At 39.2% G+C, this 26,153-nt stretch overlaps 1 protein-coding gene across 7 annotated transcripts in view; it reads right to left on the reverse strand.

Annotated features, from left to right (window-relative positions):
- Nucleotides 1–26,153, reverse strand: part of CERS6 (ceramide synthase 6) — a 123,756-nt gene that overhangs the window by 68,994 nt on the left and 28,609 nt on the right. For all 7 annotated transcript variants that reach the window (XM_062604744.1, XM_062604742.1, XM_062604747.1 and 4 more), the window contains 2 exons: nucleotides 19,492–19,597; nucleotides 16,743–16,873 (listed from right to left, as the gene is read on the reverse strand). In XM_062604744.1, coding sequence (XP_062460728.1) covers nucleotides 16,743–16,873; nucleotides 19,492–19,597 — 237 coding nt within the window. The remainder of the gene's footprint in view (nucleotides 1–16,742; nucleotides 16,874–19,491; nucleotides 19,598–26,153) is intronic.

Raw genomic sequence — 26,153 nt, forward strand, 5'->3', positions numbered from 1 at the left:
TGATGCAAGATGCACTTCAAAACTGCTAATCTTAAAAAGCCCCCCATTTAGCAACCGGCTACAGCCTCACCACATTGTCTGCAGTGAAAGAAACTGGCTCTGAAAACTATTTTCAGAGAAACTGTAGACTCCTTAAGTTCTTCCCTATGGAAATTCACTTTGGTAAAAGTTCAGATTTGCAGTTCTCAGTCACCTTCTGCTCAGCTCCTGGCAGTTGCTGACAGACCTCTGGACTCAGGCTTCGGGCTCAAAGCCAAACTGAGCCTAACATGAACTCCACAGGTGCAGGCCATGGTTCTGGAGAAGATGAGAAGTCTTTAACTGCCATCAAGCAGCTTGTTCTCCATTTTAATTCCCAGCCAGATTGAATTGGGCAAGCACGCACCTGGGCTATTGCAATCACTAGCTGACACTGATTGCCTGTGGCTGTAGAGAGTATGTTCACTGTGAGATTGCTCAAAGGAGCATTTCTGAGGCTGAGTTTAAACAGTACTGAATTGTTTAAATTTCTTTTAAATGGGAGGCATTGCTAAGTTTCCCACATGCCCACTGCAACTTGAAGTAGTCCATGTCCTACCCTCACACTGCATTTTTCTGCTCCCCCAAACACAAACAGAGCCTTCAAATTTCTGATTCACTCAAGGGGACTCAATCCAATTACTGCTGCTCCTGATGTAGCCAGAGGTACACATTCTGTCTATATTGTTATGTCTAGGGAGAGGTATTTGGAGGATGATCCCAAAACCAATGGACTCTGAACTTCTGGATTAACTTTGCCTCTGTGACATTGTCTACTGTCTATTGTAGCTCCCATTTAAAGTTAAAAACAAAAATACCAACAAACAGCAACCTTTCTCCCCTAAAACAATAACAAATCTGCAGGAGAATAATTATTTTTAGGCAAAAAACAATGTAAAAATAGGAGACAGACCACAGAAAAAATAATGCTTCCAAAATATAAGACTACTGGTACCTTGAACATATAATGGTCTCACTGATTTAAATTTAAGACCTTTTGTATTGTATCACAAGCATTGACCTTACACCAGTTAAGTTGTACAAAACTCTGCTTTTATATCAGGCACATGACAATTCAAATGTTACTGTGTTTTACTCTGAGCCATCTTTTTGGATGTTTTGCCTTCCCTAATAAATGCCCTAACACACACCGGCAGTGAGCAGTGATATCCCACAGGTTTGTTAGGGAATTGGTAGATGACTAGTAATACTTCGTAGCCTGCATCATTATCTAGAAGAGTAAAGCAACAAATCACTACCTTCTTTTGAGACATCAGCTTTTTATATAATTGAGAAAATCAGAGTTCCAACACTTTTCCAGACAGAACTCAATACAGAACAAGGTAAGGCAATTTGATAGTTCAAGTGGCATAATTTCAGCATTCAGCCTGGTACGCATGGATGTGTTTCCACTTGCAAATGTTCGGAGATCTCTCCTGCTTAATTTCTCCTCCAAGTTCCAATCTCACAATCTCCTTCACCTAATGAAGCTCTCTTAAAATAATTTTAACTCTTTATTAAATCCTACATCTGTATGTGTCTAGATCATGAGACCTCTACACCGAAAACCCAAACATAAACCATATCAGAAACACCATTAGTGCACGGGACAGCTCCATGGCATACCTTCGATCGGTTCAGAAACTGGATAGAAGTGCAACTCACCTTTGAACAGTCTGTACCCTCCACTAACTCTTTACATATCTCTGTTACTGATAACTAGTCTTATACAAAGCTACAAGTGTGACAATATGGTTGATGGCAATAGTCCCACTGCTCCAATTTGCTGCTTCCCAGGATTTATGTGATGGTAATCTGCTGTTTTTCTGCAAAGCCTGGTAGATGCAAATGGATATAAAGAATGTTAATTAAAAAAAAAATCTTGCTTTTTTTTTTTGGCATGACACTGCTGTTCAGTTAAACTGGAGCGATCACGCAAATGGTAAATATTTCCTGCACTGTGGTTAAGCAAGTTATTTGACGAAAGAGACAGTTATGCACAGCTCACTAAGATGTGCAAAATAGCAGGTATGATAAATTGAGAAATCTTTATTGCTTTCCTCTTCAATTTTCTGGCTTAGGATTTGACTGTCATCTGATTTTCCTCTTGGCTGCAGTTTGAATCAGCTATTTAATATTTAATGTTACAGTGCCACTTGAGACCAGTCCTGTCCTAAATCTGCACGCTCAAAATGGCAGCTCTCAAAGTCTTAAGAGCAAAATTTAGATGTGCAGAAAAGGAAAGGAAGCAAAGTACTAAATTTTAAAGTGATGCAGTTTTATAAATAATAAAGCATGTTTATATAATTAGACCAGAAGAGATGCATAATACAATAGGTGTTTTGGTAATTCCTTCTAGGTTACATAGCTTTAATAGTTATGCAACCGCTCTCTTCTGGGTGCTTCACAGACTATATGAAATAAAGCTCTGATAAGGCCTCAGAGATTTATTAGCATTACCAAATCTTGCCCTAAAAAGAGGTATTACTATCTGGAAAGCTTATGGCAAGAGCACACATTAAAAAAACAAGTGCTGCTGTCATTTTGCTCCCTGTCTTCTGATCAACAGAACTTGTTTCCCATCAGTGATGTTCAGGGCACACAGCTGACAAGTCTTGGAGAGAAAACTGACACAAAGTCTTTCCAACCTGGACCTCTAGTCTCCATACTTAATAGTGATCTCACAAGTTACCTGATTACAAACATGGCCTTTCAGAACCCCTTTGGATACCACAACAGCCACCCACTGTCCCATTCTTTTTTAGTTCTAGAGGAACAAAAACTTTCAGACTGCATCAGCTTTCACCAAGCAATGCTGTCCCAGCCATGACGGCAAATACATGCGCACAATGCAACTTTTGTGACAGGTTTTGTGACCAGCCTGTATTAGCAGTTTCTGTTTTTTTCTCATGCTGACTGTTACTTTCCTGTAGCATTAAGTCATCTGCCTCAGACTGATTTTTAGCCTGGTAAAGCAGATGCTGATCCCTTATGGGTATCAATCTTTCCAGAACTGGGCCAGGTGTTAGGGTTGTTTCTCCATTTCCCTGAAGAAAATGTCTAGCTGTGTAGCATACGTTGAGTTTATGCACAGTAACCACATCCCCATTTCCCATGTTCTGCCAGGGAGGAGGGGCACAAGAAGCTGTGAGGAAGCACAGCCCAGACAGATGACCCAAACTACCCAAAGGACTATTCCAAAGCATAGAATGTCATGCTATTCCACAGCATAGAGTATCATGCTCAGTATGTAAACTGGGGGAAGTTTTCCACAAGCGGCTGATTGCTGCTCAGGAATGAGCTGGGCATTAGTCACTGGGTGCTGAGCAATGGTATTGTGCATCACTTGCGTATCGTGCATCACTTGTGTATCCTGGGTTTTACTACTTTCTCTCTTTTTCCTATTATTATTATTATATTTTACTTTATTTCAGTTATTAAACTGTTCTTATCTTAACTCGTGGGTTTTACCTTTATCCAGCTCTCCTCCTGATTCCACCAGGAGGCATGGAGTGAGAAGTTAGGGAGCAGCTGTGGGGCATTTAGTTGGAAATGACCCTAAGATCATCTACATCTGAAGAAAATACTCAGTTCAGCTTTTGTTAAAAAGCACGAAAGTATGGTATTGGACAACTTAATGCAGAAAACAATGCATTAAATGCCTGTAAGGGAAAAATATTAAACAACATGGAAGCTAATTCTCCATTGTAACTCTGTGCCTCTGAACAAGACACACACAGTTCATGTACCTATAAAATGAAAGGTAATAAAGTGTAAGATAAAACCGTGTAACAACATAAATACAAGGAAGAAGAGAGGAGTAAGGACTTGCATCACAAATCATTCATTGCCATGCATAAAATAAAACTTTTCTGCCACTTGCTGTTCAGTGAGTAAGGTAGTTTGATAGGGACTGACTGGGACTAGCAACCTGCAGAGAACAAGTCATACGCAAGTTTGTTTCTTTTGGTAAAAACTAAAATAGGGAAAGATACCAATCAGTTTTGGATTACTGTGCCTGTGCAGTTTGCAGTCTCCAGTGGAAAAGAAAAACCTGCTACAAAAGGCATCCCCAGGGAGCTCCTGTTGGGCCAAATCTGTATGGATTCAGTGTGAATTTGGCAAACACCATTTACTAGTGCTACACATGCAAAAAAGCTAATAACTCTGAAGACAACAGAAATGGGTGTAAGAAGGGTATCCTAAATTAGCATTTTGTTCACATCTCTTTCAAATTAAAATCATAGTAGAACTTGATATCTGCGTTTACTGAAGACCCAAAAATTTGCATCCACATAAGAATGGAGAATTTATTCTGAATCTGACTCTTTATGAATAAATACCTGCTTGTAATTTATTTCATAAAGTTATTATGGCCTAAGTAAACACTGCTCATGTCAGTTTCATACTGCAAATATGTAATAGGTGAAACAAAGGCATAGGTTGAATTGGTAACAAGATGAACATCTTAGAAAAGAGAGCTTTCTAGTAAAAGACAATGCAATAAGGAGGTGAAAAGTACATGGCAAAAATTGTGCAAGTAACCACTAATGAAGCAAATGCCAAACCTACAGGATAAAAGCAATGAAAAAAAGCAGAACACGCTGTGAAAGAGAAGAAGAGAAATATTTTTGCTGTCTTTCTCCTCTTCCACTCAGCTTTTAAGTCCAATATCACAGATAAAATACAGAACTGACAAGCACCATTACTGATTTGAGAAGTAAATGCAACTTTCACTATTAATAGATAATAACTACTTTATGTTATTTGCTATTCTACATGGGCAAGAATAGTTTTATTATTGGAAAGTTTCATTTCAGAGACATTAAAAAAGCCCTCAAATGTTGGCAGCAATAAAATATTTTTAATAAGAGAACAAGAGGTATCAGTACCTGAAATCTACCACTTAGGAGAGATCAGCATCACAGAAAAATGCACTAACAAATGGTGAAGAAGCAGCAGCCCAATGCTTCAAAAGTAGAATAAGAGAGAGAAATTTGCAGAAAACCCTGTACTGAATTCACAGAAGACGCTCCTCAACGAAGAATCGACTTAAGCCCTGTGAATCCCATCTATTAAGCATCAAGAGTAGTCTTGATTATCTGTAGTATCTCAGACCGAGCCCTTGCTTTCTCAGCTGTACCTCCCTTGTGGCTCTTCTGAAAAATCCCAGCTCTGTCTTCATGTTCCTTCATTTCCAAGCAACTTTTCTGCAGTGTCTGGCAACTTCCTTTAAAGCTGAGGCTGACCAAAGAAGGCAATCAGCCTCTTCCATAATGAAGACAGTTCAAGGAGTGTGAAACATAAGAAAGCAGCAGCTACTGCAGCTTTTGCAGTTTTCCTTTAGTTGCCTTTAATTGTTACATTGCCACTGTGATTTTGAACTCGTGTTCACATTATTAGAACTTAGGGAAGAATTATTTAATTTCCATAACATAAAATAATGATGAGCACACATAAGCCGCAAGAGAATGGAGACCTAGTTAATTTATTACAACCTTGCTTAATGTGCAGTGAATAATGTTAAGTGCTGGTGTCTTTGCAGGACCAGCACATGAGTTAATTTAAATTTATTAACTGCGTTAAAAACTGTGTCACAGAAGGCAGCAAGGGCAGGGAATTCAAAGTTTTAAGTAATCCAATTTGAGGGAAGATGGGAATTTCATAAGATGCAAAATGAAAAGTGCTTACAGCATGGTCTAAAAATACCATGAGCATGGTCTGAGGACATGGGACATGGCATGGAAATCTTTGCCTGTCTGCTCCTGCAGAACAGCATGGGAACAGCACTGTTGATTCCTGACACTTAACTAATGTTTTCATTTTCTCCAAACCCCATGCTTGGCCACTGAGACATCCTGAGACCAAACCCAAAAAGAGAAAACAGAGATCATACACCAGATTCACACATAAGCATGGCAGATACGGTAAGAAAGAATTATGAGGCAAACTGCTAATCTTAAGCAATTCTGGGGTCTGTTTCAATACTGGTCCCAAACTAACCGAAGTCTCTTGAGGAGCATACTAAGGAGTTGCAAGAAGTCTACCTTCCCCTTCACCAGACTGTTCAGCTTTCTAAAGCAGTGGGATAGCTGCACGACAAGAACAGACCCAGAGCCTGTATTTTACCATTCAAAATTGAGAAATAATGATAGAGTTAGATATAGATTGTAAACAGAGCCATAGGAGCAGCTCTTCAGCAGAAAAACATTCATTTGCTCAGCCAGTGTTAATCTAAGAACTTCCAGAGCTGGCAGCAGGAAGAGATGCAGTTATATACAGCACTGCATGGCACACCATGCCCTGCTCCAGCAGTTTCCCCTCTTCTCCCCTCCACCTCACCAAAACCTGAGATTTCACACTGGATGCAAGTATTTCTCATGCCTCCCATGTTACCTGGATGCATATATATTTCTACCACCACAAGCAACAGTACTCCAGTGTACTTACGTGACCACCTTGAGACCCACAACAGGAAAATCTGACTGACAAGCACTCTATGATTTTATGCAGGGTGACCTTTAACCCCAGTAAGCATAGTGTGCTGCCCTACAAAACAGCTGTACAGCCAGTACAGTACAGTACAGAGGTGGCCTTTACTGCTCACTAGAGCTGCAACAGTAGCCTGGGCTGCTGAATAAAGCCTGTGCAAGTATGCCACAGCACCAAATTATGCATGATAAATCATAAAAGGATATATAAATAAGCTACTTGTCCAGCCTGGACACCAAAGAAATGTGGATTGTCAGAGTCTAATACAGAAGGCTTAGAAAGGCGAAGCTGAAGGCATAAACCCTCAGCAAACCGCAAAGTAACAGCTGGGTGTCATTGCCAGACTCTGCCTGCAGAAGCACAAGTGCTGAGCAAGCTGTGTTTTGGAGAGGAGGTAAGTGCAAGATGTTAGTCCTGATTCATCAGAGAGCAAGTGTTAGAGCAGAATTAAAGTTGCTGTCAGTGGCTGCACTATGTTCCCACAACTTGAAAACTAGGACAGCTTGCTAGCCATTAACTCATTCATGTGTTCAGGGACTCAGGTTACCAATTACTGTATTTTATGTAACTCAAGGCAACTAGTGCTGTTTTACCCTCTTTCTCTTGGAACAGGGAAGCCATGAGTGAACCAGCTCTGAACGACATCATAAGAAAAAGCATATTTACCCTAAATAAAAAGCTTCACCAATACTTTCCTGCACTGACTTCACATTGGCTTAGGAAAAACCAAATTCAACTCTGTCTACCCTGGTATCAGACAAAGGAATCTGTAATCTACATAGTATTGACCTATTTACATCTTATCCTAATGTAAAACCGGCCAAGATTTCAGTCTTATCTTTATATACCCAAAACTGACTCCAGGGCTTTTTGCACAGCACTGTTTTCCTTGACATGAGTCTCAGTTTAAATTCCTCACTCTCTTTTACCTTCTATTGAGGCCTTACATTCAGACACATCCCTTTTCCTTTTCTGTGGTATTAGATATAATACTCTTAAGGGAATAATAGGTCCTTGAATGTACCAACCCCAGAAATTAGATGTACCTCTTACACTACTGTGATAAAATCACACTGTTTTACATGCTTACTATAGATAACAATTGCCAGATCATCTTTGCTACTCTCTACACTTTAGTTGCCACTTGTTTGACGACTTCAATTAGTCTCCTTTTTGGCATCTGTGACTCATCTCAATTTCCCTACCACCTGCAGCTATAATAAACTCTTCTCGCATTCAGTGAAGGTCACAGCTTGCCTGTTCTGGAACAATTTTTCAAACTCCAACTTCCTCCACATCTCTTTGAAAACGTATGTCCTCCCTTGCCAAGCTGCATTGCAAATCTGCCAGCACCTGAGGCCCTACTCCCTGCTATGTCCTTCATGCCACAAATGCTGTCTACTCACCGGCTCTTCCCTTCCTTACCTCTGTACCTCAGTTTCTGCATGCATGATACTTTGTAGCTAAAGACTTAAGGTTAGTCTTTGCAACAGTTTTCTTAGCAAACTGTTGCATATATATAGTATATATTCTACATTCATATACTGTATATATAGTATCCATAGTATATATACTATATCTATTTATAAGCACAATTCCAAATAATCTGGTTGCCCAAGTAAATAAAACAGTATCTTTTTAATTACCTGAATTATTGCCTCAGGAGAGCAATGAATTTCATAACAGAAACATGAAATCCTGTTTAATTACTCATGAGTGTGAAAAATTGTTTTCACTATTCAATTTTGAATATGCTCCTTTCCTTTTTCATTTTATACCTCCTGGTTCTTGTACAATGAGACAGGCAAATGCTGTTCTCCTTTTATTTTCTTTATACACGTAACCACTTCCATATGCTTTTATCTTGTACTGACTACCCTCTCTCTTCCACTGTCTCTCTGATCTGTACAATCCTTGTAGCATCTACAGTCACTGTACTGCTATTTGCATCTGCAAAGCACCATATTGTCAACTATATTTAATGAAAATTTTAATTAAACATGACAACAGAACAGTTTGTTCTGCTTACACTAGCCTAGCAGCACAATTCGAAATAATGCCAGGTAACCCAGCTCTATAGGTTTCACCAGTAACAGATCTATTCCCTTCAAAGGCAGCATTTCCAAGTAGTGCAAGAGCTAGCTTTTGTTATTCCCCCTTTCCTTACACTAACACACCATTCAATCCCTATCACCGGATGTATGAATCCTTACCCTGACATTTCGCAGAGTTCAAGGTTGCAAGAGACCAGCTAGTTTGGATAGGCTCATATACACAGCGCTCAGGGCTGCAACACTGGATAGAATGTACCCAGGTTTTATTTCACATTCATATATGGTCTGAAACTTTGTAAGGATTTGTGGTTTTTTTTTTGTTGTTGCTGCCCCCTCCCCTCCTTTGTTTTCTTTCATCTCTGCAAGAAGGATCCACATTTCTGAAACACTAATACTGATGCACTTCACCTTGCCAGGATGCTGTTTTTACAGCCTGACACCAAACGTGCTGCTTGTCCTATGGCAGAATGCAGAGGCACTACCTCTGCTCGGATAACATGATATCCCAGCTGGAAGAGTCAGATTTGGTAAATTTTATATCCATGTCATCTGTCTGGAGGAAACCCTGGAGTGAAATATCTTTTCAATGAAATATCCTTTCAATAGGGCCTATATTCCCTTCTGGAAAGAAGTAGCAACACCACCACAGAAGGGAGTCCAGCAGCAAATCAGTATTCATGAAGTGCAGCCCACAGCAGATGAGATTGTCTGGGGCAAACCAAAGCATGACAGTGACCCTTATTTTCCAGGTTTGGTTCCACTGCGAAGGCAAAGCTGACCTTTCTTTTTTTTAGACATTATTTTGTTTCAAGTAAATGAGAGCAGAGATCTTCAAGCTTCTGATTTTAGAGACACATAGGATGCTGAAAACAATAATAGAACCTCTCAAGTCTGATAATACCAAGAATCCAATTTTGTTATTAGCTGTTCTTTCTCTAGATGTTCTACCCTAGAAATCACACAAAAGGGTTATGGCTCCCTTCTAGTGGTTAAAAACAAAACCAAACAAGAACATACCTTTTGCTTTACGAGGAATATATGGCAATTTAAGAACCACCAATTAACTTTCACCAGCAGTTTTACGACATACTGCTATTAGGATTCATTGACATGAGGGTTCCCTTTCCTTTTAGTGGAAAGATACACATTAATTAGTTACATGACATTCAGTAAAGAAAAAAAAATAAAAGTAATCAATAAAGACCTTCAGAAAACACCACTGAAGTGGTCTTACTTCTGATGAAGCCTGTCAGATTCAACTTTTACTGCTCTTTCAAGTGCAACTAGTAAAACCAATAAGGACTTCACACCACATGGTGAGGCAGGGGGTGGGGGATCAAAACTGTGGATGAGACTCTGTACGTGTGTAATAAACAATTGTTGGTTCCAACAACAAAAAAAAAATCTTGCCAGCCATGAAGGTTTATTCTAAGTGAGAGTAATTTCTCAGATAATTAATTTTAACAGAGCACACTGTTTTACAAAGATAGGTCATGTAGCATGAGCTACAACATACAGAGTTGTTCCTCTTTTCTTTTGATAAAATAAGCTTGTCACACCTGAAGTGCACAGACAGCAGTAGCAAACAGTGACACTGAAACTTCTTCAAAGTAAAGTAGGATGCCCTAAGATTCATTTTGCAAAGTGCTACACTTCACTGAGTGGAATTAAAGAAAAATCTGTGTTCCCACTGTTTAGCCTCGACTTGATGCTCCCCTTGGTTAAAAGAAGTTATCTTGGGCAACTTCTCAGCTTGACACTGGCACTCAGAGAAACTGGGTCAGTCACAGCCAATCACAGCTGGAAAGGCAGCTTCCTTGGCTTTCCCTTTACAGGTCTGTTTTAGCACAGTGGTGTTTTGAGTTAGCAGCTTTGGGAAAACTACCTTATTGCCTAACCAGAGCCAAAGCAGTCTCTTGGCTGCAAAGCTAGCTATTGTCCTTGAAGGAATACTCTTCCTCTTATTCTTCCTGCACAACTCCCTTTGTTTTAAGGCCATAGTGAGGAGAAAGGAAAAGAAAAAAAACTAAAATAAAAATCTACATCCAGACTCAGAGAGGCCTACACAAATGTACACTCCCTACTCCTCAATGATACCACACAATATTGTGCTCTTCAGACCCCACAATCAAATATAAAGCAGGTCCAGTATTGCTTCTGCGAAGCACCAATGAATATTTCACTCAAGGTCATACAAAGCTAATTGAAATACTGAAAAGTTGTTAAGGATCAGCAAGAAAAATATACAAATGACTCACCTTTTTCACCTATCAGTCCTATTGATTGTTTCAGTACAAAGTGTTCCAGAAGAAAGAAATCATGGCAGTTACTTAGAGGCATCCAGTACTCTATGCCTAAGTATCTGCCTGGTTAAAAACATTCCAGAATTATAATAGCAAGGAAAACCTTTAACTTTTTATCAGCATACTAGTTAGGTGTACAGTTTCCCTTTCATGAAGCAGGTAATTGAGCTACCAAGGCTTCCGATCTCCTGAACAGATCAGAGCAGCAGAGGAGAGGTTATGCCTCATACCTGTGAGAGCGTGAGAAGAAACAGCCATTCCTGCCCATAGGAAACAGCAGGGGAAAATGGGAGAGATTTGGTAATTCTATGGCCATTGAACAGTAACTATCACACTTGGCCCAGAGCATGTAGCACAGCTTTACAGACCTATCCCCTTGTTCTTTTTCCTGGTTGTGAAATGCTAATTGCAAGTAGCTTTAAGGAATTAAATGGACCTGCAATGCCATTTTACCACGTATTTTTGCTTGCATCTCAAAGATTATTGTATTCAGCAGTATTTTAGAAGCTAACTTAAGAAGGCCTGAGGCTATTAAAAATTCAGAGCTAGAAGCTTTTTGATGCCTACTTATTTTCTAGTGCTTTACTGCTACACACAAAGCACAGACTGATGAATTTCTTTATGTGCTTTGTGAAGATTTGTATTACCACAGTTCAGAAATTCAACAACCAAGCAGCTGTCTTGATTTCTTTCCATTGCATAGTTATTTTTCCAGTGCAATTTTGTAGGAGAATTACTCTGCTAGTTGAGAGAAACAATATGGCCAAGAAGTTGCAAACTGCCCCTAAAATTTTCATAGAAATGTGCATGGCAAGCAAAAAAAAAAACAACCCACCAAAAAAAGTAGAATCTGTATACATCGGTCTCTACCTATACACACACATGTGCATACGCCCATATATATCTAGAGCTATAGATAAAATCTCCCTAAAACCATCATGCATAAACACAATGAAACAGTTTCAATTCCTTAGCAAAAAGAATATGTTCTAGCTAGGAGATGAGACAGAGGCTCTTTTCCCCCTACATCAAAACTAAAAGGCATCCCACTTACAGATACTTTAGTATCCAAGCTGCTTCTACAGAAGAATGGGGGAGGCGGGAATAAAACTTTGGCTCTTCATCTGGAACATTTCCATGTTTTCAACATGCAGATTGTTGCATAAACTCAAGAAGCTCTCTCAGGCACGTGTTTCTGCCAGCCACTCCTTCGAAACCACATCTCTGATAATCTGCTTGCTTAAATGTATATAGCTGTAGGACAGACCAGTCATGAGCCTGATGACATTCCAAAGTCCTAGACTAACAACTTAGGGCACCACTTTGCTCTGGACAACAAGGGAGAAAAACAGGTACACACTGGTAGCATGAGCATGAGCAACACTGCAATACACCAAAACTGGGAAGAAACTGAAGTGGTTTGAAAGTCGCTGCACTGGCCTTCTGACTCATCAGACATTAACAAAGACATTCTTGGAACCTGTACTCTATCTGGCCATCAGCAAAGTCACCATTCATGGTCTTCCAAGAGTTACATCCTTTCAGTTGCTTCCAGCATACCTTGAAGCCCTTTCCCCACTAGATTTATTCCACGTTTGGGATTCCCCCTGCACTAAATTAAGATGCAACATTCTTCCTTAAGGCATTTTTGGGAACTTTTTTGTAGTCAGATGCATTTCCCCCCCCCCCGTGCTAGAACTATTCTCCAGAATAGTTGTTAGAGCATTTGATCCAATTTATATCACCTGCCTATAAAGACACTGAGAGTCCTCTCCAGAAACAACTTTTAGCATTGCAAAGTACTGCACACACTCTCCACGAATAACACAGAAACCACACAGGCTTCATAAAAGGCTCAAGGTAGTGCACTTTTTGTGCATTCTTATGCACTATAGAGAGCAGAGTACTACTACTCTTGCTCAGGAGAAAGCTTGTCTTCATGTTAGGCTGTGCCATGAGAGAAAAAGGAATAAAAAGCAACAGAAATGCATGGCAGTACAAAAGGACTAATTTGCACACTCAGTTCACCACTTTTTTTTCCACCATTATGCACCTTGGATCTTTCAAGTTGAAGGAAGGAGCAAACTGCCTATATTCCCACAAGAGAAAGAAAAGCTCTCCCCTGCAGCTAATATAATAAAGTAAGTGCCTGGGCATTACAATCTGAGGTTATGCTAGGTGGATGCCTTTCCTAGCAACTGCAAACACTCTTCTGCTAACTCCAAGCTTCATGTCGGAATCACCAAATCCTTGAGAAACAGCCCATTGATTTGTTAGTAAAATAACCCTCAGCATCCCATTTATCATTGTCTTTCTGACTAATACTGGATCATGAGTCATCACCCAATGAAATTATCTATTGCATATAGTTACTAATAATTATAACATCTGAATTCTTAAGCAGGTATGTGATGCCACTGAAGTCTCACCATTATTGGTCTCCAGAGCTCCGACAATCAAATGGTGCTGTCTTTCAGACTGCCACACAAAACTCTCTGGGATAGTTGCTGGTTAAGGCTCCTGACAAGTAATTTATCTTCACTACAATGCTGTGGACAAACCAGAATCTACAAACAAGAGACTTTATTACTGCCTTTTCCTTCATATACCACCATCTGCTAATGCCCAGGACATCTGACAAAGGCTGGCAGCAAATGAATTATTTCATGTTTAAGTCCAGAATTGCCATTGCTTGAAAAGAAAAAGAAGGAAAGGTGTTGAGAAAGTGAGAAATCAGGGACAAGAAAAATCTGATCATTAAGTTACTGGTTTAGTGTGCTTGGGCCTGGATCTCAAGTGTCATTTGTCTCAGGCAAGCATATTTATCACTGAGTTTCACTCTCAGCCTTCGTCCTATTGGAAACTCTCAGCCTTTTTCCTACTGAAGCTCCTCTACCTTAGAAAGTACCCACACTACTCATTTGGCAAGTCAGATAAGGCAGTCAGAAATGGCCTACTGCCCTTCTGGCACAGCTGCCTTCTCTGCATCATGGAAAAGCCATTCTGGGCCCAAGGCTTACTTTTTCTAGCAGCATTGAATCATCTCCATATAAAAAAGAGTTGAAGTTCTTTTTAAGCAGCTCCACATTTGCTGTGGGTTCTGTCACTTTTCTTCCCAAATCACAGCCAATCAATAAAGTTGCCAGAAAAACTGAAGTCTTCTCTGGAAGGACAGCAGCAGCTCAGCAGTTGAAGGTGTAGGCGGGGATCACTGTCTTGCTCTGTGCCTGCTTATTATGTAAGGGCACATTTTGTTCTGTTGGGGCTACAAAACTCTCCACTGGCACGCCAGTTACTGAAGACTCAGAGTGCTACTCTTCCCACGACTGTCATGGGAATGTGTGTTTCATGTTTCCCAGAGCTCCAAAGAAGCTGCCACACATAGACTCTTCATCCAAAAAGCCACCACAGTAACTTAATAGCTGTGAAAAAGCTACAGACGTCGTACAGAAGATTTCTTTGCTTAAAAATACTGAAGTGAGTACACACTTAGTGCCCTGACAGATAGACTTAACTACACAACCATTTAACACCCATACCGAGGGGGGGGAAAAGGGTATTCCCTGGCTTCCCAGTGCTATTCTGACTACCTGGCAACAACTCCACCCAATGTGCATGACAGGACAGCACCACTGGAAATACTCTTGGGACAATGCACATGTGTTCGGTTGAGTAACATCACATTCTCACAGCACCTTATATGCAGAGAGATGGAGAGGCAATTCCCACTACACCTTCTGCAAACCACAAGCAGACAGAACCTGAACTATCCACTTATTATTTATGCCACTTTGTTTCTTTTTGGACAAGCATTATCATTACTATTAATTACACATATTGCAGTAATGCCCAGCTGCTCTTTCTAAATGAAGCCGGCACTTAGTTCTATCAGCGCAAGTTAATGACATTCATTACAGCTTGACCTTACCTTCCAGTCTGCATGCATATCTCTCATCTGCACATCCTTCCACAACGTATGCCACAAAGGAGCAAGTTCAGCACCCATAACTTTCCTGTCTGAGCCTGTATTTCATGGTATGTCTAAGTTAATTCTACCTCTAGGTCAGCCCAAATCTGCTGGCACTAACACAAAAGAGTGAAGTCTTTGACCTGTTATAGAATCAGCTAAATGCACCACTCAAATATGCTAGCTCTAACAGTATTACAGTTTTAATTTTTTCCCAAGGTTTCCTACAGGTTAAGTAGACAAGTGCATACATTAACAGCTACAACCCTTGAAGAAAACAGGTTGTTCTTCACTGATCTAAAAAATTAGTAACTCTAAGACCATCAGCTTCTGGCAACAGGATGACTACATTTAGCCACACCATCTCCCTGCCTGTCTTTATTAAATATTAAGGTAGACTTCAGCTGTAAATACCGAGGAAAAGACTTAAGTATTCTGACAGCTAAGTTCCTCTGTTTATTAAAAGACAACCATCTTCAGACAATTTATTTTTCTTCTTTTAAAATAATAATAAAAAAGGCCTAATTCTCTGTGCTAGAGATACAAAATGCTTAACAGTAACTCTTCTGATTTCTCTCCTATTCAGTCCTTTGGTGAAAGTAAGTATCAGCTGCTGCTTGAATAATATTTCATCTGTGGTTTGGCTATAGGAAAAGGCTATTCAGGATCATATTATGAAGCTTCCTGTATGTCTCCACAGGAAAATAAACTTTAAGGAAAATACTCAGGAAACCTACAAAAGGAAAAAGATTAAATATATTTGGGAAATCTGCATGAATGATAAAACTGTATATTCCACACACACACACACCCCCCTCTCTCACTGGCTGGCCTGCGGTGTTACAGTGATTTCTTTACTTGCTGTTTCTTAAAAAAATAATTTAAGAATTGTTAAGAATAAAAAAAAAACCAGCACCACCACAACCAACACCCCCACAACACAAAACTTGGAAAACTAGATGAACTAAGATTTGCCTTCCAACTTAAGTAGCTGTCCTCTATTTCTGCTGACATTTCTACCTAACGCTTCTTTCCCTGCTAAAAAAAAAAAGCATAACTAGAGTTTTAAAGGCAGCAATAACACAACTACACGACCAACAGGTTATAATAAAGCCAATACTTGCTTATGGCCTCAGCAAGATTTTGTGAATGCTCCTTCCCTGGCAGTATTACAGGCCAGGCTGGACAGAGCCTTGGGTGACATGGTCTAGTGTTAGGCATCCCTGACCACGGCGGGGGGGTTGGAATTAGATGGTCCTTTCCAACCCTAACCATTCTGTGATTCTATACTCAGCTGGCATGAAAACATAACTTAAATACTAAAACCAATGGAGTCGAATTAGAAAAATGACCTTTACGTAGATAACCAGCTTGTAGCGCAGTTGGGTGCTGGGAGAGATTCCTCAGAAGAAAACACTGGCAGCTGAAACTTCCTAGAAAGCATAGGAGCATTTAGCTTCTCAGAGTTCAGTGCACCCGAAAAAATGGGCTAGTAAAGGGGACAAGCCTAGGATGAGAACAAACAAACATAGGGTTTACTAACCCAATTGACTTTTATCTTTGCTCCTCCATCTCAGATCTTTGTCAGGTTGTATACCTAAAGGTGGTGCTGTGCAGATAGATTCCAACCCTAGCACCAACAATTTGTCTTAAAAGATCAGGCTGGCATCCTGACAGTATAGAATCACAACCACCTGATTTTTGACAGCTTTTCAACATTGAAAGTACATGAAAAGTACAATGTGACTCCTTCAGAAGAAAGGAGATTGTTTTTCTCATTCAAGAAGTTATATTCTATCCGTTTGTATCATTTTCTACCCATCTACAAAAATACCCATGAAAAACAAAGGAGCAAACTGATGAGGACACAAGCTCAACAAGACCCAAGAAGAGAAAGAGCATCCTTACATGCTGTCACAGAACTTCGTAAGAGTGCTGGGCTTTTCCTGGTTGCGTCTTTGTCGAAACCAACGTTGAATGCTGCGTACATCCCAGTCCAGCTGCTTGGAGAGGCCCTCCAGCCTCTTCTCATCTGGATGCTACAGAACAGAGAAGGATAAACATTATGTCTTTACCCAACTGAAGTGAACCACTGTAATTGCCCCTTGATGTCTTACAAGCTGCCTGTTGGACACAAAGAAATAAAATTACTTTCACAGAAATTTCTGCTTACAGATCCACATCAAAATAAGCTTACAGTGACTATTATTAATCTAGAAGGACATACGCTATAATATTGCAGGAGGTTATTACTATTAAGAAACTTAAGGAGGACAACGGCACGAAATCTTGCTTGAAACTAGGAAAATGATGAGAAGTAGTGATTGAATGCCATGAATTTCTCAGACAGTGGGGCTTTGAAACATCACCCTACCCTGCCGCAGGACACACTCTATGGCCTGCATCCCCTTGCATCAGGATCTTTGTCCTATATATTGTTGCAGTAATGAAGATTATTTGACAGACATGGAAAGAAGATATATCCCATGTTTGTACATGTTCACATTAAAAAATATGAGGTCATTAAACAAAGTAGCAAATTCAAAAGGAAAATCACCTTGACAACAGGGAGAAATGATTTTTTTTTTCCTGTAAAATTTGCTACACACAATTATTCTCCAAAGCAGCAAATGTGGAGCTCTCATTTTGTTAGAGTGGCTGTAAACCAGTGCAGATGTAAGGCAAAAGGCTATAGTTTGAACAGTATATGGAGAGGAGCAGTACAGGCCACACTTCCAATCACTCAGCAATTCTACGCATACAGTACTGCATGAGGACTATTTATCTATTTTCTCCTGATCACATTATTTTTTTAAGGAAACAGAAGAAGCTTTTGGACAATCTGTTTTCTGGAGTTTCAGCTTTATTTCTGCAAGCCAGTTACATACATTGAATGAGATACAAGAGCTGCCATTATAAAGACTTTTTTGAATGTTCCAAGAGGTAAAACAGCAAAGCTTTTGTCAGGCTGAAGATTCATCTATCGGCTTCCAGGAAAAGACAGGAAAGAAAGGAAATGGAAGGGAAAGGATGACAGAAGGGTAAAATATTTGTCATCCATCTCAGAAAAAAAAAAAAAAAATGGTTTTCTTATCAACCCAAAGTAGCCACTATTTTATCAATGGAAGGTTAGGAAAAACCATTCTCTGTAACTTTAGAAAAATCTAGTCAGAGTTTAACTAGAGAGACCTGTTGCATGTGACTCAAAAAAAGACAGCTAGGTAAATCAGATGGTTTCCTTGAGAGCACCTACCAAACAGCCCTACCAAAACCTCACAGGAAAGCAGATACATTCTTTGCGAGCGCTTTGCACTTGTCTCCATGCACTGGGTGCTGGGAACTGTGTGCCGGCTCCTAACATGACTCTCAGACTTTCACTTCACACACCCAGGCCCTGTGTTGGACTAGCAAATTCTGCAAGGAAAAATAAATTTAAATAAATAAATAAATAAATCCCATTTGTTCTTCCCTTAGCTGAGTCTGGGCCAGAGCACATGTGCTGCAGCTTTTAGAAACAAGGTATGTGTGATTCCCTCCCTGAAAACAGGACATAAACCACAAGTGCCACAGTGATCTCAGAATAGGGTAGGAGACATGAGCAAGACAGATCCACAGCATATTTCACTGTTCCTGACACTGAACCCAACTTTGCCTAAGACTTTAATACTCTCTGAAGTTTAGGCTGATGCCTTTGCCATGGTGTGCTTAGCTTTAGCCTGAAGCCGAGGTGGCACTGGGAAGTTCCTGCAGAATTTCATCCTCCTGGCCTCCACAGGCCTTCCTGCTACAAAATGACCACTGACCACTGGGGTTTTCAGTGTTCCTACTGATCACTCATCTCATCACTGTTCACTGCTACAGAAAAGGTCAGGATGCTGCAGAAGCATGGACAGAGTTTTAGTTGAGATGTCATACAGTGAGAGTTGCAGAGACAGATAGCAGCAGCAGGCAAACACTTGTACTGTGCAAAAAGGTTTGCAAGCTTCAAAACATTATTTTTTTCAGGTTCCCCCCCACTTTTCTACCACCCCCTCTCTCCAAATGTCAAAGGACATTCATCACAACATAAACAGCTAGGACACCAGCAAGCCACCAGCATCCTGTGCTCAGGCACCTTCCCTAGAAGGAACAGCTTTGAAATTTCATGGAAAACAGTAAGGCAAATCTTACTGACTCACAATTCTCTTTCTTTTACTTAAGGGAGAAAAACAACAACAACAACAACAACAAAAAACAAACCAAACCAAAAAAAAACACACAAAAAATAAACCAACAAAAAAACACCCCAAAAAACAACACCCCAAAACCAACCAAAACCAAAACCACACAAAGCCATCAAAAAACCCAGAATGTTTTTTTTGGTTTTTTGTTTTTTTTTTTTTAGTTTTTAAAAGATAAACAGCAAAACAAAGTAGGTGGCCATATGGCACCTACACAGTATAACAACTCTGTTTTGTTTAAAAGCTTACAGGAAACATCACAAAGGGATGCACAACTGTTCCAACTGGCATACAATAACAACCTTGACATTTCCATGGTCGGCTTTTAGCTGTAAAAATGCATCACTACATTTAACAGTTAGCTTTGTTTTATTCAGCTATGGTTTATAGTGCTGTATCCCGTTTTATAAGGTTAATATTACAATTAAATACTCCACCTTTGTAATAGCTGTGAAAACTTTTTCCAGAATAGCATTAGGTTGAGCTTTCTGTGGTCCGTTGGCTTGGACTTTAAGGCCTAAGGCACATGGTTTAGCAATGAACCTGTGAAAAACAGAAGAATGAAAAAAGGAAATAAGCTAAATCCTTCAGTTATTTACTCCATTACTGTTATCAATCAATTATGTGCAGTAAACACCCAAATATTATAACCCCCCCAACAAAAACGATACTTAGCCTTACAGCTCAGAAGTAGGCTCATAGACAGAATTTCATTGCAAATTAACATCACTTTGAAGGATGAAAGAAACTCTGCGGAGCACATGAAACACAGGATTTTCTTTCATGTTGTAAAAGAGAAAAGACAGAACAAAAGCATGAGACAAATGCCTCCTAGAGAAGCACCAACTAATCAAAAGAGCAGGGCAGCTTGCAGAGATGAAGAGCACGTAATATTCTCCATACAGAGCCTTTTTCATAAATTGGTTTCCAGAGTAGCTACTGCCTCGGGACTCCTTTTGCACAGTGGAAATTCAAACCAAGTCCTTAAAGGCAGTAAGCACTTAAGCTTCCCAGTCAATACAATTTTCTAAACGATAAAGTTTAAACGGTGTTGAGCCATGCCTCAAAGTCTTTGCTCTTCCTCCAAACTCTTCTGCTAAAATATGAAGCTGTCACAGATCCAAACACTCATCCATAAATTCATCCAGTTTATAAACTGGGTGTCTCTGGTACATTTTAAGCACTGGTTCAAGCTACAACTGCCGTTTCTGCTACGTTTAAGACAGCACACTTGATTAAAGAGAATTAAGTCCTAAGCAACGTCACAGTGGTTACAGCAAAAGCATTTGGTAAAGAAAAATGGATGATGCCAGACCACCTTGTTTTTCCAAGAAAGAATTCTTGGTACATTGATACTATTCCCACATGAAAGCCAGTTCTAAAGCCTGAAATAATTTTTGGTGACTATTTGCAAGGTGAGTGGGAAGTCATATATCCAGACACATGCAGTATATCAGTAAGCTTGTTATTTGATCCTTGTATGTTACAAGAGAAAAAAAAAACACCACAAAACAACTTATTACTTATTTTTTTGCAGTCTGGATTGGCAGTAGATTGCAACTGTACTGCTAGCTCCACAGCATCAACCTAACCAATGGCACTGCACAAGGTATAAATTTATCACTTTAGGGTTAAGAGCTTTGGCAATACCAGTTTCACCGAGGAACGTGAGAAGAAAGCAGTCCAGTTTTCTGCTCAAGAAACAGAAGCATATAAGCTCTGTACATGTTATATGTACATACACTGTAATCTAGCCACACTGGAAATTTGAGTGTACAAGGTGACAAAAGAAGCAAGAATTGTGTTGTCTGGTTCAACATGGACATAACCATACTGGCCATTGCTGTGAGGTGATAACCAAAAGGTAGCTGAAGAAGCTAAGAAAATGCTCATGGAGTTTGATTTCAGAAATTTAGTTTTTAATTCTAAGAAGTTGTAAAACACTTCTACTCATGTTACAGAGGGGCTGAGATTCTTAGCATCTATGTCGATGTTTTGTACCAGAAAGCCAAAAACCACTCAAAAGTTCCAGTCTTCACTACTGAAGAAATTAAATTTCCTGAAGACAAAGCAATAGAGCCAAAAAGCGGAGCCTAAGTCAGACATTAAAGGGGATGTCAAACAGTGTTCAAGTTAATTTTACAAAGCCTTATAGGAAACACTCTAAAAGTAGAGACAGGGCAGAGGAGTGCTGTAGGTAGAACAAATAAAAGAAATTAAAGACAACTTTATCAGCTTCAGGCATTCAAGGAAGAACCCAAGCTCAGCCTTAACCACCACCAGCAAGATCAAGAAACATTCGCTAAATAGACACAAAATAAAACTTGTTTCACATGGATTTTCTGAGCACTTGCAAAGTCAGTCTCTTCTGAAGTAAGACCTGATTTGGGAATTTTGTCTGTTTATAGGGTATGTTTTTTTTTGGTTGGTTGGTTGTGGGTTTTGGGGTTTTCTGGGGTTTTTATGTGGTGGTTTTTTTTTTTTTGTTTGGTTTTAAATGCCTGTATCTTTCAACTGCTGTTTTGTTTTTCTCCTTCTGCCAAGCAAAGGAATGACAGAGCCATGCTATAGCTCCAATAGAAAGGCAGTTCCCTAAACATGCCAATTGAAAAGAAGAAAAGAAAAGAAAAGAAAAAAGAAAAGAAAAGAAAAGAAAAGAAAAGAAAAGAAAAGAAAAGAAAAGAAAAGAAAAGAAAAGAAAAGAAAAGAAAAGAAAAGAAAAGAAAAGAAAAGAAAAGAAAAGAAAAGAAAAGAAAAGAAAAGAAAAGAAAAGAAAAATAATTTGGTAAAATCAAAATCAGATTAAAAAGTCCAAGTTAGAAAAATTCCACAAGGAGCAATTCCAACAAGCTTCATGCTGAGCTGATCTTCATTTAAATCTAAGCAAATCAGCTAAGTCTGCTTAAACGCCATTCTTAAAATGACATGTGTCACTAACGAACAGCCTAGATAAATCCAGGACAAAGCACAGTGTTTGCCTAGATTTTAAAAACAAAAGAAAATTGTTATATTGATATTATACTCATTACCTAAAACAAAACACATTTTCTGCTTCTGGTATTTATTTAACAACAATATAATTACTTATTTTTTCTTCCTCTGCTGCTTATGCTTTTCACATGCACTGGAGGAATGGGCACATGTCCACAAGGACAACAAAGCACAGTAAGTACATGTATAGGGAATGCAGCTGCAATACACAGGATGATCTTGGCCAGTTACGTCAGGGAGGAAAGGACAGGGAAAGCTTAAAAAAGCCCACAAAGGTCTGATATGCTTTTGTGATATGCTACTGATATGCTTTTGTGGTCCTTCTCCACATCTGAAAAAAAGCCTTAAAAAGAATTCCCTCAGGTGATTGTTAATTCCTATTAGGACATTCAAGGAAAATAAAGCAATTTCAACAGAAACCTTTTATATGCCTGCAATACTGAGCAGGTCTGACCACCAACTCAGGTGTGCAAAAGCCAAGTCCACATGATTGCCTTTGGAGGAACTGGTAAAATTTAAGAGATAGTTTTTACTTTTCATACAAAAACTTAAGAAATTCAAGCCATATTTTGCAATATAAAAATTGGTTTTCAAGGTTAAAATATAACTTTAAAATAGAATTCAATCAATAGGATCCCAAATGTCGCACCAGGTGTCATAAAAAGCATAATTAACATAATTCTCACCAACAGTTTTCCATAATAATTTAAACAGATTCATAAGTAAACAAAGCAGAATTAATGCTTGATACATGTACAAACTATGAGCATTTTGCCAAATGTTGCACTTCTTAAAAGCGCTATTCATTTTTTCCATTTCTGCTAATGCTGTGCAATTCAGTTCCCTAAGCAGTCTTACTGAAACCCACGGGACTATTTATTGCATAAGGTACTGCAATTAAGAGGGAATAACAGTTGTGAAAGAGTAAAGTGAGCAAAATTGAGTATATTGACAGCTTTTCTCTTTAAAACATGTAAATCTGAACAAAGCCACACTAGTATTTATTTTTTTCAGTGGATTACAATACAGCTGAACTGAAAGCTGATATTCAATTACACAGAAATTAAGGACAAGCACATTCTGCTGAATGCAGCCCCATCTATTCTGGATCTAGAAACGAAAGACTAACATAAACAAGGGAATTAAACTCAGAATTCAAGAACCTTTTTAAAGGCAGCTTCTTCATTCACAGTCTAAAGCCACATTTAAAAACAAAACCAATTCAAAAAGCCCACAGCCAGCCAGTTCAGGCAACGTAGGTTACTGCAGAGCATTGGAGTGGGAAGCACTCTGTCTCTGCAGACCCATAAATACTGCCCCCTTTGCCTGCAGACAAACATCTCTGAGTGTTCCATGCCCCTGAAGGCAGGTGCTAGTTTGCATTCTGGATTTTGTCTGTTTTTTCTCAAATCCATTATTTACAACAGCAACAGCTTGACCTTACACTCCACCTCAAACTCAGAGGTCAGCTTCTCCTCTAAAAAGGGGTCAAGAAACCCTTTACAAAATGATCCCCCAACTCGCCGACAGCATTAAAAGAAGTACTATTTCACCAGAAGTATGCAAATTTGTTCACAAACAAGCACCATTTTGGGTTTCTCACTTGTCCTTTAACAAACGCCAACTAGACAAAGACAGTGGCTATTACAACAGATGGCAGGCAGAAAAAGAATTTAAAAAAAAAAAACAAAACCCAAACCCACAAAAGAAAACCAACAACCAAAAAAACCCCAAGCTGTACCAAAACCCACCACCAGCACCATCACAACAATAAAAGAAGGAAATTAAAAATTGCTGTGGTGGAGGAAGGTATTAAGTGATCACAGCAGATGCTGTGCTGCATAGACTGAGAGGAGGATACCCCATGGCCATCAGCCCTGGCAAAAACAAAACCCTAAACCTGCAGACTCTTCAGAAGCCATTCCCAATACCCCACGCTAAATGTCTAATTCCTCACATTCATAAAATTACAGCTTAAAAATATGCTGGCTCCACTTCCTGGGAACTCCACACCCTGTGAAAGTTTCTCTTTAGAAATATGAATAGGTCAGATCTGCCATAAGCACGAACCATTGTGGGCACATAACTGCAGTATCACTGATAAAATAACCTTTAATGAAAGAGCAAGGAAAATGCCCCCTCTAACTCACAGAGCACTTTCTGTTCTCCTTTAATGGCTATTTGAACCTCACTAATTAATTACCATGTAACCTTTTACTTTACTGCTTTTCATCTCTACAAACTGCATAATTTTAATCCTGGAATTAACTAGAAATGGCAGTGTTGACCCTCAATAATACTTGGAGGCTGATGTTTATTAGCACTAGCAAATTCTGTGTTAAACAAACATTTTTTCAAAGTATCGCATTAAGGAGGAAGAGATAATTTTTGCATCTTTTTAATTTTGGTCAGAAACTAATACATAGCAACTCCTTAGTCATCTGGGGCACTGGAAATATGGGCACTCTTATGTCACACGAATGTGGTATTTCCATACCAGCAAGTCATCTCCCATTTCTGAGCTGACCACAGTGGATGCCCTTTAGCAAATCCATGCCTGAATTTCCCAGCAGCTCTGCAGATGCTCAACCACCACAGAGCCCACTACAGGTAAATAGGAATTACAGGGTTTTTAAGAGCTTAAAAGGTCTGCAAGAATTAAGGTTTTCCAAACAGGGCCAAAAAAAACCAACCACAAGACCATTAAGCTAACAGGGCCGATGAATATTTGATTCATGTAGTTAAATATGCCCTTTTTTTTGTTCTTCCATGTAAGGGGAGATATAAAGAAAATACTCAATGGTCTGTTCTAAACTTTCAATTTCAAAACTATCAGTCTTAAAATAACTGACAATGTTAGCTGGCAAGTGCTACACGTTAACCAGTTCAAAGCAGGTTTGGATTCCTTCCCATGCCCTTTGAAGTGATAAAATTATACTACTTTGCAATGCTTATTTGTCAAATGTTTCTGCTTTATTTAGAAACTCACTTCATTTCACCAACATTCCTTCTAGAACTAGAGAGCAAGAATCCAGAAACTGAAAATCATAAACCTTTCCCCACTTTTACTGAGGTAAGTAAGTAAAGGGAAAAAGAGAAATTAACTCCCCAAAACAACACACCAAACCCCACAACTACCTCCCCCTCTCTCAAACTGAAACTACACAAGCTGGTAAGAAAGTGCCTCAGGAATGGGAAACAATAGACTGAATGAACAAAAATCTGTTATAAATTCCCCACCACCACTGCAGGAGGAGAACAACTTATTATCTGATCCTTGACTTTCCTACACTGTCCTCATTTAATCCGCAATAAAAGCTACTGAACTCATGTCTGATTATTTTTACAAAAGGATAAGGACAAGATTATCCATTCAAGGTAACCTAAATCAAAACAAGGTTCTTTAACTTAGACGAAAAAGAGTGTTTAAAACCGGCATACCTAAAGTAAATCACCACCATGAGAGACAGAGATGCAAGAAGTCTTACGCAGCCCCACACCCAGGAATAATGGCCAACAAAATAAGCTTAGATTTATTTTTTGTTTAATTTATGGATTTCTTCTGTCAGATTTAACACACTGCCCTGCCATTCACATGCAATATATTTTAAATGTTGCTGCATATCAAGAAGGCTTCTGAAATCTCTTAATTTTATAAAGTAAAACTTTCAAACTACATTCACTGAGACAAGTACCCTGTCAGCACCTTGACCTTAAACATCTCCTGAGGTTTGCAAGCAAACACTAAATTCATTTCAGTTTCTACCTTGTCACTGTCATTTCTTAGTTTTGCATCAACCTTCTTGTTTCTCTTGAGTCTTGTTAAAGCAATGACTTTTTCTGTCTAGGTGTAACACATTTTAATGGCTAACAGGTTGTATAAAATCTTCTCCCCACAAATTAGAAAACCATTTTTCCTTTACGTGTTTCAAGCACAGAAAGCTTCTTCCCCCACCCTTAAACAACTGTATTTTGCAGTCAAATTCAATATGGAAGCCCACTCACAAATTTTCAAGAGAGAAAAGCTAAGCTAGTGCATATTTCGCACATTTTAAAACATGTTTGTTGATCACAGCTTGAACCCTTTTGTCTTTCATTTTTATCAAAA

The sequence above is a fragment of the Pezoporus occidentalis genome, unplaced genomic scaffold (assembly GCF_034315485.1).
Source record: "Pezoporus occidentalis ecotype Australia unplaced genomic scaffold, CSIRO_AGI_Poc_V1 ctg88, whole genome shotgun sequence".
NCBI lineage: Eukaryota > Metazoa > Chordata > Aves > Psittaciformes > Psittacidae > Pezoporus > Pezoporus occidentalis.